General features: G+C 42.1%; 1 protein-coding gene across 1 annotated transcript in view; it reads left to right on the forward strand.

Moving 5' to 3' along the window:
• The window catches only part of Ube3c (ubiquitin protein ligase E3C), a 104,926-nt gene extending 91,394 nt beyond the window's left edge, over positions 1-13,532 (forward strand). Inside the window, exons 22-23 of the mRNA XM_041640591.1 lie at positions 723-853; positions 11,828-13,532. Coding sequence (XP_041496525.1) covers positions 723-853; positions 11,828-11,998 — 302 coding nt within the window. The 3' untranslated portion in view covers positions 11,999-13,532. The remainder of the gene's footprint in view (positions 1-722; positions 854-11,827) is intronic.
• Positions 13,533-14,880: the final 1,348 nt, after the last annotated feature.

Genomic DNA, 14,880 nt, shown 5'->3' on the forward strand with positions numbered 1-14,880 from the left:
TATAAGAAGAAGAGGCAATAAAATTATGAAGACATGGAGATCATATTGGCCAAATGCCTAGCTCTCTGAGAAATAAGATGTGTGTACCGTTTAGATGTGTAGCCAAGTGTCAGTCCTACCCAGAAGGGAATTGTTGGTTTCTAGCATTCGTTAGGCATTTCATGTTCTCATCATGCTTATTCTGGCTCACAGTTGCTCTGTCATGGTTGGTCACATCTGCCCTCCACCAAGAACCAGAGGCACGTGTCTTAGTTTGGGTTTCAATTGCTGTGAAGAGACACCATGACCATGGCAACTCTTATAAAGGAAACATTTAATTGGGGTGGCTTTCTTACAGTTTCAGAGTTTTAGTTCATTGTCATCATGGCAGGGAGCATGGCAGTGTGCTGGCGGACATACTGCTGGCTACATCTTGACCTGCCAGGAACAGGAAGTCTACTGACACACTGGGTGGTATTCCAAACATAGGAAACCTCAAAGTCTGCTCCCACAGTAATACACTTCCTCCAACAAAGTGACACTAATAGTGCCACTTCCTGCAAGATTATGGGAGCCAATTACATTCAGACTACTGCAGCAAGTATTTTCCAGTTTGGCTCTTAGTAAACCCACTCTCGTTTCTGAAAGTTCCCTCAAAACATGGGTGTCATACTTCCAAGTTTGTTGCTCCTGCTTTTGCATTGATTTTATCTTTAATGCATAATGTGCTCATTTTGTCATAGGGGGCTATTCTGCTGATCATCCTGTCATTAAAATCTTTTGGAGAGTTGTAGAAGGTTTCACTGATGAAGAAAAGCGCAAGTTACTCAAGTTTGTAACAAGTTGCTCTCGCCCGCCTCTCCTGGGGTTTAAGGTATGCATCTTTCATGCTATTTATTTTAAACCATACAGGCCTGGCCACTCTATGTTTGTTGTCTTTTGTCCTATTGTAAGTACTAGGTGCTGTGATAATTGTACTTAGGATTGTATCTAGAGAGCCTGTGTTCAGATAGGCTGCCTGCAATTGAAATCATCAGCCCAGCCTCAGGTCGTGGTGATCCTTTTCCACTCTCAGTTGAAGAATATACAGCCTAAACATTGGTAATGGTTGTTAGTACTACTTGCTTTACATTATCCTACCCTTGATTGATTACTTCTGAAAATTAGTATTAATCTCACATAACTTGGCCTACCTGTTGTTTTTAGTAATTAAAGTTATTGGGGGTTTGGGGAAGTAGTTCAATTAATTAGTAAATACTAGCGATGCATGCAGGAGAGGCTAAATTCATTACATAGTATCTACCAGGCAAGGTGTTACATGCCTTTAATCCCAGCACTCAGATTGAGCAGGACTTTGATATCTGTGGGTTGGAGGCCAGCCTGATCTAATAGTGAGTTCCAAGGTAGTCAGAGCCAGTGAGACCATGCTGTCTCCAAAACAAAACAAACAGATAACCAGTATTCAAATGCTGGGCTTGTAATCCCAGCACTAGAAAAGTAGAGACCGGGACCAGCCAGTCAAGCTGAATTAGCAAGCTTGAAGTTCACTGGAAGACCTCCCTCAAAACATGAGTCAAGGGCCAGCATGATGACTTAGCTGGTAAAGTCACTTTCCCTGCCTATTTGTCTGCTTGAGTCTAATCCTGGTTCAGTACTGTGCTTTGGTGATGCCAGCACTCCCACAGTACATTGGGAATTGGAGACTGGAAGCTCCAATTGGTATGCAATGCAGCAGAAATAAGGCATTCTGCTTTGAAAGAAGGACAGAATAAATTCCTTAAAGTTGTTCTCTAACCTTAGTATATACCATACTATACATACACACATTTTATTTATATATATCAGGTGGGGGGCAGTCAAGGAAGTCACCCAAACTCTTGCATCTACATACATACTCATACCCACCCACACAACATATCACACACAAAAAAGGTTGTTTGAGAAACATTTAGTGATATTTCCTATATTCATTATAAAATAATATGAAGCAGCATATATACTTAAGGAGTACTTAGTGGAGCCAGCAGGGCCTGTTAAGCTATCTCACTGAGAAAAGGCACTTGTGCTCAATCCCCAAAACCCATGTGATAGAAGAAAAAAAACAAGCTCCTGAAGGTTATCCTCTGACCTCCACACCCTTGCTTACACACGTATATCATGCAAACACACACACAACAGATAAGTGTATTAAAAATTTTTAGATGGACAAAGTGGTGTACACCTTGATCAGAGCACTTGGAAGGCAGAGAGGCAGGTGGATATCTATGATTTCCAGGCCAGCCAGAGTTATATGGTAAGATCTTATCTCAAAAACAAAGATGGCTCAGGTGTTCATACATGCGAGTGTGTGTACATACACATATGGAACCAGCATAATTATCCAGTGGTTAAACTACTGCTAAGCCTGGTAGACTGAGTTCAATCATTCCCCAGGATCCCTGTGGGTGGGTGGGTGAGTGGGTGAGTGAGTGAGTGAGTGAGTGAGAGATTGATTGATTTTTAAAAAAATAATATACTTGAAGCTGGAGTAATGACTTGGAGGTTAAGAGTACTGACTGCTCTTCTAGAAGTCTTGAGTTCAGTTCCCAGCAACCACAGGGTGGCTCACAACCATTTATAATGAGATCTGGCTCCCTTTTCTGCCATGCAAGCACACATGCAGAGCACTGTATACACAATAAATAAGTAAATCTTTAGATATTAATATGCTTAATGAACAAAAGAGAGACCCCAATTTCAAACAAAGTTGAAGGCAAGGACTAGCACCCAAGACTGTCCTCTACCCCGTACATGTGCTGTGGCAAAATTGGAAAAGACTTTCTTTGCCCACTTTAACCACTGACGTGACCATGTTTTGCTCTATAGTTTTGAGTCATTTCAAAGCAGGTTAGGGGCATTTCTTTTTCCCTCTTATTGGCTTCATATTTCCCTAAAATGGATATTCCTGTAAATCACCACAATTCATTGATCAGCAATAGAGGAATTTACCCATGATGTATTAACACCATGGTTTAGAGTCTTACTGTTCAATCTAAAACTCTAGCAGCATTGGAGAGCTTGTTAGAAACAGACATTTGTATGCCCTTGGGACCAGCTCCCTTATACTGCTGTGTAGAGCTAGGTAGCCATGTTTTTAACCTCTTTCAAGTATCTGAAGCTTGGTGAAGTGATACCGCTTGTTGCTTAATGTCCCTTGTAGAATTTGTCTTGTAGGTAAGGATCTAGTGCAATGCTACACAGGGCAGGCATGGGCATGATTTTTTCATTTTGTTTTGTTTTATGGCTCTGTAGTTCAGGCTACCCTTGAACTCACTATTTAACCCAGGCTGGCCTCAAACTCTTCAGTTCTGCTGCTTTGTACTCTTGAGTGCTGGGATTTGGGGTCTATGTTACCTTACCAGGCTAGGTATGTTCTTTCGTTTCCTTCCATCTATGTGTTCTGGACAGTTTGGGTAGGTATACGCAGATTCTTTTGACAGTGTTTTGGGTGTCATTTTAAGTAGTGTGCTCAGGATAAATGACAGCATTGGTTATGATGACCCAACCTGCAAGAAGGCCAAGGGTCATCTGGTAATAGACACCGTGAACTGAAGATATTCAGAAATGTAAAAGAAACAAATTACTATAGTATGAATCAGAAAGTGTGAGCATTGACATCTTGCTGTGACTTCTACCACATGAACTACCCTTAAAGGCAGAGCTCTGAAGGTAAATGTAGGGCTGAAGGCAGAAGGAAGAACTCAATGAGAGTGTGGACATGTTCCAAACATAGATAGTGGAGATAGTGGCACAAATGTAGCAGTTTTCTAGATTACTGAATTATAAATTTAATGACTAAATTCTAAAGTAGGCAGATTGCAGTTTTTAAACCGTTTTTTAAAAATGGACAGTGGGCTGGGCAATGTTGCACAAGCCTTTAATCCCAGTACTTGGAAGGCAGACACGGCTTGTCTACAAAGCAAGTTCTAGGATAGCTAGGACTGCTACACAGAGAAACCCTGTCTCAAACACACACACACACACACACACACACACACACAAAAAAAAAACCCAAAATCAAGAAACAAAACAGTCCGTCAGTAAAACATCTCAGTTTGTACTCAGATGAAAATTGGAGGAAGATCTGCACAACTGCCAGAAGCTAATTTTTCACAGGAAGCAGCTGTCTGTACTGCTGGGTTTAGGGACAGTAATGAGAAAGATCTGTTCAGCTGGGCAGTGGTGGCACACGCCTTTAATCCCACCACCTGAGAGGCAGAGGCAGGCAGATCTCTGAGTTGTAGGCCAGCCTGGTCTACACGTTTCAGGACAGCCAGGACTACACAGAGAAACCCTGTCTCAAAACAAAAGGGGAAAAAAGGAACATCCAATAAGTAGGGCAGTAATCATGTGAGTCTTCCAAGTTACTGAAATAAGGTAAAGAACCAGTTATATTGACAGAAATAGAGAGTAAAGATAATGTCAGGTGAGCTAGAGAGATGCTCAGCTGTTAAGATCACTGGCCACTCTTGGGACTCAGGTTCAGTTCCCAGCAATGTGACAGCTTACAACCATCTATTTAACAATAGTTCCAACAGATCTTCTAGCCTCTGCAGGTACCAGGCAGTGTGGTACACAAACATAATGCAGGCAAGACACCCACACACCTAAAATTAAAATAAGTCTTTTAAAAAATGACAAGATTGAATGCTAGCATGATCTACAAAGTGAGTTCTAGAACAACCTAGTTACACAGAGAAACCGTATCTTAAAAAGCAACAACTACAAAAAAAGTTGTAAAAATCATGAAAGAGAAAATATAAAAATAAGAAAAGCATGAACTCTTCAATAAAGAATGTACTAAAGGGCTGGAGAGATGGCTCAAAGGTTAAGAGCATTGCCTGCTCTTCCAAAGGTCCTGAGTTCAATTCCCAGCAACCACATGGTGGCTCACAACCATCTGTAATGGGGTCTGGTGCCCTCTTCTGGCCTGCAGGCATACAACAGACAGAATATTGAATACATAATAAATAAATAAATCTTTAAAAAAAAAAAGATTGTACTAAGGCTGAACTCACCTATGAAAGAAAAAGCTACATGGTAATGCATATCTGTAATCCAGTACTTTGTGAGGCTGAGGCAGGAAGGGTAGTGGTTCCAAGCAATACCATAGTACACAGCAAGATCCTCTCTACCAGAAAAGAATTCCATATTAGTTTTTACAATTGTCATGTCAGACATCAGAGTTTACAAAGCATGTTGACCTTGTGATTCTCGGAGGTGCCTCTTGAGTGCTTCAGAGCAGACAGACACAGAGAGGGAGGACCGGTGTAGATCTGTTGTGATGCAGATAGCAAGAAACTCACCGAACACCTCTGTGCCCAATATTGGGGAAGAACAGCATCTGCTAAAGCTAATTAGAACTTAGTATGTTTAATAAGTAGGATTGTTGCAGAAAAAAGAAATCATTAAATGCTGTAGAAAAATTGTTAAGTTACCATCAGGCCACACAGTAAATTGATTTTTTTTCTTTCTCTGAATTAATGCAAATTCTCATTGTGTTGTATTTAATTATGTATAAAGTACTACCCTTGATTCAGACTTTAGTAAAGAACTTCATTTTTTACTTTTAAGACTCCCAAGTAGGAAACCCAATTAGCATTATGAAAGAAATAATAAAATAGGACATTTTCTTGGCAGTGCTGACACACACCTTTAATCTCAGCACCCAAGAGGCAGAAGCAGACAGATCTCTGAGTTTAAGACCACCCTGGCTACTTAGTGAGTTCCAGGACAGCCAAGGCTACACAGAGAAACCCTGTCTCCAGAAACCAAAAGAAGGACAAGGGGAGAGAGGGAGGGGAGACGTTGTGGACTGACTCGACATTCACAATGTTTCACTGTGAAGTGTATCTAGAGCTCTCCATTTACAAAGGTATTGCTGACCGTGCCATCAAATACTTCTGTCTTGTTAGTGGTAGGTTTGTTTTGTTGTTGGTGAGTTTTTGGGTTTTTTGTTTATTTGTTTTTTTGAGACAGGGTTTCTTTGTGTAGCCCTGACTGTCATGGAACTCACTCTATAGAGAGGCTGATCTCAAACCCAAAAAGATCTACCTGCATCTGCCTCCTAAGCTCTAGGAATTTTTGTTGGTTTGGTTTTGGGTTTTTTTTTTTTTTTTTTGTGGGTTTTTGTTTGTTTTTTGAAACAGGATTTCTCTGTGTAACATTCCTAGCTGTCCTGGAACTTGCTCTGTAGACCAGGCTGTTCTCAAACTCATAGAGATTCACCTGCCTTTGCCTCCCAAGTGTTGGGATTAAAGGTGTATCAACACCAACGAACAAATCTATAGTGTCTATTTTTAGCCTCAAGTGTGTGAGAAACTGGCTGCCCTTGTGTACTCAGAACTGCATCCTTTGCTTCCTGTTCATGAGAGATACATAGTGGCACAATATGTTGTAATTAAGGATAGAATGAGAATGTTTTGTTCTTATGTTTATGTTTTGTTTTGGAGACAGTATTGCTACTGTATTTCAGCCAGCTTCTGTTTCACTGAAACAGAACTTAAAGTTGTCCAGGCTGTCCTGGGATTTACACCAGACCTCTTGCCTCAGTCTCCCAAGTACTGGAATTTACAGGTATACCACCCTGCGCTCACACCCCAATAAGGTCTTGTTTGTTTGAGACAGGGTCTTTTGTTTTGTAGCTCAGCCTCCCAAGTGTTTGGACTAAGGACATGTACCACCACACCTGGCCCTTTCCAGGTGGTGTTCTTACCCAGTTGAGGAAAACCTAAAACACATGCTGAGTTCAAGAGGCACATGCAGCAGTCTGCTAAAGTGGCAGCTCCAGACAGCTGAGTGTGGCATGCCTTTTGCCAGTTCCTGCAGAGCCCTTGTTTAAATTCTGTTCTTTGTTTTGCTGTAATGGCTGTAAGGTATCTACTGTTTCTTACACTGTTGGATTTGTTTTTTCTTCTAACAAAATCTATGTTTTCAAGATAGTAAATGGGAATCAGTGGTTAGGTAGAAGAATAAAAACATCTGTTTTTTTCCAATTCGGGCCACTGTTACATCTTATTTTATTCACTGTCATAAGCTACTGCTTTTATTCAGCATTATCTTGGGCTGGAGATATAGCTTACATGTAAGGCACTTGCTTAGCATATGTTGTAATTTAGAAAAAGCGGCACCAGAGAAAAACACACCATGTGACAGAGCTCGGGTGGGTTTTTTATTGGGTGATAGTGAATAGGAAAGGAGGGGGAGGGCAGAGGGGAGACAGGCCTTTGGGGATAGGTGTAACAGGAGAGGAGAGAGAGAGATGGGGGATGCGTAGGGTCCTTTTAAAAGGGAACATAATGAATGTACATAGGAGGTTGTCTTAGTGACTGTAGCTGAGGACATATCCTGTCAGAACCCCAAGTTCAGGCCAGTACAGATGCCTGAAGATCTCTCTGAGTTCTGTTCCAGCCTGATCTACAGAATGAGTTCCTGGACAGCCAGGGCTACAACACAGAGAAAACCTGTCTCAGAAAAGAGAAAGAAAATGCTCTACAGGGGCTGGAGAGATGGCTCAGTGGTTAAGAGCATTGCCTGCTCTTCCAAAGGTCCTGAGTTCAATTCCCAGCAACCACATGGTGGCTCACAACCATCTGTAATGAGGTCTGGTGCCCTCTTCTGGCCTGCAGACATACACACAGACAGAATATTGTATACATAATAAATAAATAAATATTTTTTTAAAAAAAAAAGAAAATGCTCTACAGCAGTGATTTTTTTTTTTCAACCTTCATAATGCTGTGACTTTTTAATACAGTTCCTCATATTGTGGTAACCCCCAATTATTAAGTCGATTTTGATGCTATTTCATAACTTATTTTGCTACTGTTGCGAATCATAATGTAAATATCTGTGTTTTCCAATGGTCTTAGATGACCCCTTTGAAAGAAAGGGTCACGACCCACAGAGTGAGAATATTCTGATCTTGTGGAGACTTTTTCCTCAACTAAGTTACTCTCTTATCTGATGACTCTAGCTTTGTGTCAATTGACATAAAACTTAGCAAAGAAAGCTAAAAGTTTTTCCAGTGCTGGAATGACAGCTTGAAATACTTTGAGTGAACATTGTGCCCCATCATATGGCCTTCACTTCAGTCACAGCACCTGAAGAGCAGATCCAGAATCTGTTACCAGCCAGATGTACAGCTAGCTACTATTTTGCTTCTCAGGGCCTCATCTTGTAGACATTTGCAATGGGGGGTGAACTAGGCAGGGATTTGAAATAAGTACCAACCAGGTGGGAGAGTAAGCCAGTTCAAGGCAGTCTCTGCTTTGTTGTTCTGTGTTGGAGAGGAGTATGGTCACATCTCAGGTATGAGATGGTACCTAATGGTGCTCTTGGGTAAAATGAGGTGTCATTATTAGTTGCTTGTACCGTTTGGCCTTTCTTTAGATCTCATTCACAGGTCTGCAGTACCGTCAGCATCTATCGGATATATATTTAGCCTACAGACAAGTGCAATGGTTAACTTAGTCACACAATCCTTGCTAAGTGTAAAGATCACCTGTCATCCATCCTAGCTCCTTGGAGGTAGAGGCAGGAAAATCAGGAGTTAAGTCATCCTTGGCTACATAATGAGTTCAAGGTCAGCCCAGAATACACAAATAAGTCTCAAGCAAAGAAGTAATGTTCACAGTCTTATTATTTATGCAGTATTGAAACTGAATGTGTGCCTATCAGGAGTTTGTGTGTTCCTATGCAGTGGGAACACTGTGCTACTCAGATTCGTAAGACACAATAACAGAAAAAAAAAGGCACAAAGTGGTGGCTGTGATGTGCTGATACAATACGAGAGAAGAAAACATACTTTCTTCTTTGCTTTAACTGTCTGGACACACCTAAGGGATCTGAGTACCTACACATATAAATGAGGGGTTCTATGTTGTACACTAAAAGTAACGACCAGGCAGTGGTGGCCCACATCTTTAATCTCAGCACTCAGGAGGCAGAGGCAGGTGGATCTCTGGAACTCAAGGTCAGCCTGGTCTACACAGAAAAACCCTGCCTAACAGCAACAACAACAGTAATATAATAATACCAACATGGAAATGGAAAGATTACTCAGTGAAGGACTCGAGAAACTGGTTTCTGTTCCCAGCACTCAGAAGGTGGCTTACAACCATCTTTTAATTCCAGTTCCAGAGGATCCAACTCCCTCTCTGGCCTCTGAAGATATACCATACATGCATATGGTGCACATGTATATATACATATATATATATATACAGGCAGGCAAACATTCATGCATATAAAATAAAAATAAATGAATCTTTAAAAAGAATAATAACTAGCATACACTGTCATATCTTTAAATAGTATCCATGGCACCACCCTGTCCTCCTTATACCCTGTAGGATGTATTCAGTACTGCTGTAAACAAGCTGCATACTCTAGACTCATCCTTATGTTCCTGTCTATAACATTAGAAATCAGCAAATTTCCTCAGTTTTTAGGTTTGAATTTTCCCTTTTTGGCAGCAGCACTACACAGATGCAACCATTTCCTCAGATCTGGTTGGCGGCAAGGTGGGAGACTCATCCCTTTACTGGGATCTAGACCCTCTATGGGTCTAGTCACCTTTAACCAAGTGATGATAGTGGCCACTTGCGATCATAGCCATGTTTAAAATATGTATCATTTTGCCACCAACTGAAATTTTCTAGGAAGAACTTTTCTGCTCAGCTGTTAAGTTATATCAAGAAATGATTTGTACAGGAGAGCTAGAGTAAAGTCCTCAAAGCTGTACCTGTCATTGAGTACCAGTTCTGAAGGGACCATGTATTGTTCATTAATACCTGGAAGCTATCCACTCTTTTCCTCCATCACACAAGTGCAGACTGGAATTACCGGTTCAACACAAAATAAAAAAAAAAAACATTTGTGGGGCTGGTAAGAATGCCCCACGGGTACCTGCCACTAAGTCTGATGACCTGAGTTTGATTTCTGGGTCCCATATAGTTGAAAGCAGGAACTAATTCCTGCAAGTTGTCTTCTGACACACATACTAATTCAACGTAATTTTTTGTTTTTTGTTTTGTTTTTTTTTTCGAGACAGGATTTCTCTGTATAGCCTTGCCTGTCCTGGAACTCACTCTTAGACCAAGCTGGCCTCACTCACACAGATTCTCCTGCCTCTGCTCTGGAGTGCTGGGATTAAAGCTGTTTACCATCACTGCCCAGCTCAACTTAAGTTTGTTTTTTTCTTTTAATAGCTTGAAATCATGCTGACTGTGTGACTGAGCCTCTTTCTGGCAACTTTCTGTATAGAGACTGTGCTTTGCTCCCGTTTCTGTTGTGTTTGTTTATGTGTGTTGTTGAAACATCTGCATGGCTTCTAAGTTCAGTGTACTTACTGCAGCTCATTTGAAGTATCCAACTGACCCTGTCCTCTTCTGTAAATTCTTTCCTTAAGATGGGTATCTTACTATGTAATGTGGCCTAACCTCGAATCCATAATTCAGTCCGAGTCCTGCCTCAGCTTTCTGAGTAGTTGATAAGAGATGTTTACCAGGGGCTGAAGAGATGACTCACTGGCTAAGACCAGTGACTTTTCTTACAGAATACTCACACGGTACCTCACAACTGTCTATAACTACAGTTCCAGTGATCTAATGACTTCTTTTGACCTCTTTAGACATCAGGTACACATATGGTTCATATACATACACTCAGGCAAGATGCTCATACACGCAAAATAAAAATAAATGTATAGGGGGCTGGAGAGATGGCTCGGTGGTTAAGAGCATTGCCTACTCTTCCAAAGGTCATGAGTTCAATTCCCAGCAACCACATGGTGGCTCACAACCATCTGTAATGAGATTTAGTGTCCTCTTCTGACCTGCGGACACACACACACAGAATATTGTATACATAATAAATAAATAAATATTTAAAAAAAATAAATAAATGTATATATCTTGGGGGGGGGGTTTCGAGGCAGGGTTTCGCTGTAGTTTTAGAGCCTGTCCTAGAACTAGCTCTTGGTTTGGTTTGGTTTGGTTTGGTTTGGTTTTTCGAGACAGGGTTTCTTTGTGGCTTTGGAGCCTGTCCTTGGAACCCAGCTCTCTAGACCAGGCTGGTCTCGAACTCACAGAGATCTGCCTGCCTCTGCCTCCCAAGTGCTGGGATTAAAGGCTTGCGCCACCATCGCCCGACAAGAACTAGCTATTGTAGACTAGGCTGGCCTCAAACTCACAGAGATCTGCCTGTCCCTGCCTTCCTAGTGCTGGAATAAAGGTGTATGCCACCACCGCCCAGCAATAAATGTATCTTCTTTTTTTAAGGTGGGCTGGTAGTCAGGCATAGTGGCTCATACCCTTAATCACAACACTGAGCATTCAGCAGGCAGGAGCAGGCAGATCTCTGAGTTTGAGGCCTAGTCTATAGGGCAAGTTCAAGGACAGTAAGGTCTGTTACAAAAAGAAGCCCTGTCTTGAAAACAAATAAAATTAAGCAAAAAACATAACATAAAGAAAGGCAAAGGTTTAGGGAGGTGACTGGGTGGCTAAGAGCCCATGCTGCTCTTGTTGAGGACCCAAGTTAAGTTCCCAGTACCCCTGTTGAGCAGCTTACAACCACCTGTAACCCGAGCCTCAAGAGTATCCTAGCACCTCTGGTTTCTGGGTGCCTGCACTCATGCACAGACACACTTATATGTACACAAATATAATTTAAAATCTTTTTTAAAAGAAAGAATATTTTTGAGAAAGGTAGCTTCCAGAGCAACAGTACCTCTCTGGCAGAACAAGACTCTGGTAGGCTCTAGGCAGTGCCAGATCCCTCTAACCATGTCCTGTGCCCTGTCTTCCAGGAGCTGTATCCTGCGTTTTGCATTCACAATGGAGGCTCGGACCTTGAGCGGCTACCTACAGCCAGCACCTGCATGAACCTGCTGAAGCTCCCAGAATTTTATGATGAAGCCCTGCTGCGAAGCAAGCTGCTTTATGCTATTGAGTGTGCTGCTGGCTTTGAGTTGAGCTGAGTTGAGCCCAGGGAACTTGATCTGACCCAGAGGCAACCATCACCTACCAGACCCCCCACCCCCACCCCCCCAGAGCACTCAGGCGGGACCCGTGGCTCTCCTCAGGCCTTCTTTCTTCTTTCCTCCCTCTCTGATTTTTTTTTTTTTTTAGATAATTTTATTGAGACAGTCACTTACATAGGTGGACATTGCTTTTCACCTAACTTAACCATTGTTATGTGCCATGTGGCTGGTTTAGTAAGTTCACCAAGAAGAGCACAGGTTTTAGACTAGTGGCAATTCAGTGAAATTAACCAAAGATGAAGCTTTGGCCTTGCTGACCCAGTTCATATCCCCTTTGGGTCAGGCGCCCGTATCTGCAGACGGGGTCTGGGGCTGATACACAAAGTCCCAAGCCACTGCTTCTCATGTGGTTGATTGTTTACAAGCCTAATTATAAGAACTGAAGGCATTTTTCCTGCTGCCTTTTCCCAAAGTGATTAGGTTTGGAAAATGGATAACGCTAGTATTATTTTATTTGTGCTTTTTAAGCCATGTCCCCCAGGTGGGACTCGCATGCTTCTCTTCAGACTCCTACTGACCTGCATCATGAGGTTTAGACATGGCTGTGTGGGTGTGAGGTGGCTGCTGCCCTCATTGCTCTTTTCCTGTCTCTGCTTTGTACCTGGAGAGCTTTCCGGGGAGGTGGAGGAGGAGGGTCCCTGCACTTCCTGAGGTACTTTGTCACCTGCAGTGAGTTGGCAACTGGGGGATGTGAGCACTGCAGCTTTTATTAAAGTCATTTGAACCAAAGTGGCGGGCTGCGTCTCTCCGTGATCCACGCGCCCTCCTGGCCCAACAGTACTGCCCATTTTCTTGGGTATCTTGGGGGGATTTGCCAGGCCTTGGCACCTCTGCTTCCTGCTGCTGTTTTGATAAGAAGACAGTGACCCTGGAGTGTGTCAGGGAAGAGCATCAGGCCAGGTGATTCTCACTTAGGCGCTTTATCAGGGTCCAACTTGTCTCCAGGTGACCTCAACCTCTGCACACAGGAAGCAGGGAAGCATCTAAGGAAGTCGCATGCAAGGACCAACATGGAGCTGGTGAGGACTCCAAACCCCGCATCTCTGCCAAGTCCAGCATCTTTGTGCCTGGAGGCTCTTTGTGCTGTTGGGTTAGGTGACCAGAATTAGCAATATACTTTTAAATGTGGGAAAACTGAATGACACTTTTAAAACAATGACCATTATCAGACAAAATGTATAATTTCTTAATTTGAATAATAAAGTGTTTAAATGCTATTTGTAGTCTTGATACATAGGAAGAAATAGCGTTTATCCTTGATCTTATTTTTTTGTTTGGGGATGTTTATGTTTAATGTCCTATATCTTTTAATTAGTTAATTTGTGTATTAGTATTTTAGAAGTGAAGTATCTGATACTGGAGATAAATTGGCAGTTTACATATTTGTGTGTTTTTTTTCTATCGGCTCTTCTGAGCTTATTTATTTGTACGTCCTAATGGATGAATATTTACATTAAATCTTTTTCCCTAAGATCGTGTTGGAGTTCTACCCCAGGTCACTGGTCACATATGTGTGCAGTATAGAAAGCCACACAGCCTGTGGTCCCTTGCATTCAGCCAGCCCTGGAATACCCACTAAGTGAGGAGCTCAGGTACCAGTTCTCAGTGGGTCTTAGATTAAATTGCTGAGAAAAAATGAAACCTTCCTAAAGTAAGATTCTTAGGTCTTCATTGTTCTAGGTATCTTTTTGTTTTATCTTATTTTGCTTACTTTGGGTAACTTTTTTCTCAGACTTAAACATTGGGTTGGTCATTGGTTGTTACGGGTGTTTCTCATGAGCTGTTACAGGCTCAGAGAACTTTGCTTTGTTGTCTGTGGGCTCATTACATAAGTGTTCTCCCACCAAATCATAAGCACCAGGTGTGTGCTGTCAATAAGTGGGCACGGGTATGTGGAGTCACCCAATGTGAGCTGTAAAGCTGTAGTGCACTGAGGTGCTGGCATTTTGTGCATGCTCGAGACTGCTTGTTGTAGAGTTAATCCTTACAAAAGTTTCCTGAAAACAGCATAAGCTTAAAATTTATAGCTACTCAAATAATTAAGAAAGCAGGGCAGTGGTGGTGGTGGTGCATCCTAGCACTTGGGAGGCAGAGACAGGTGGATGTCTGTTAGTTCAAGTCCAGGCTGGTCTACAAAGCTGAGTTCCAGAACAACCAGAGCTGCTAAAAAAAGAAGCCCTGTCTCGGAAAAAAAAGAAAAAGAAAAAGAAAAAAAAGGAAGAAAGAAAGAAAAGAAAATGAAAAAAAAAAAAAGTCTACTGCTCTTTCACTCACATCCACCCAGCTGCAAAGCAGTCTGTTGTATACTAGTGTCAGTAGCTCCAGAACTTACTTATCACTCACCACCCCAAGGGCCACAGGCCTCCAGACAAAAGATCCCTCGGGTCCCAGACAGCACTGTACTTGAGTTGTCCTAGCTGACTTCAACTTTTAGTGTTGGATAGTAATGTAAACATACTGGGGACCCAGAGATCCAGTGCAAAAGATCACTAAATACGTGGAAGCCTCTGTTCTAGAAACCTGAGGTTGGGCATACTTGGACTGAGTACGCTTCACAGGTGCCACACCTCCTGTAGACTATATGAGGTGCATGAGTGGGCTCTTGATGTCTTTGTTCCGGGTTTAGCAGTTGTCACATTTCAAACTTACTGTCCCCTTGTTACTCTGAAATGGTTGTCTGTGATAAACAGTCTTTGTTATTCCTGTAAGAAATTGTTTTGCGTCAGGCAGGTAGTGATGCACAACTTCACTCCCAGCATTCAAGGGCAAATGGATCTCTGTGTTTGAGGCCAGCCTGGTATACAGAGCCCTGGTCAGCC

The sequence above is a fragment of the Microtus oregoni genome, unplaced genomic scaffold (assembly GCF_018167655.1).
Source record: "Microtus oregoni isolate MIOR12 unplaced genomic scaffold, Mior012 000064F_ref0000363, whole genome shotgun sequence".
In the NCBI taxonomy this organism is placed as follows: Eukaryota; Metazoa; Chordata; class Mammalia; order Rodentia; family Cricetidae; genus Microtus; species Microtus oregoni.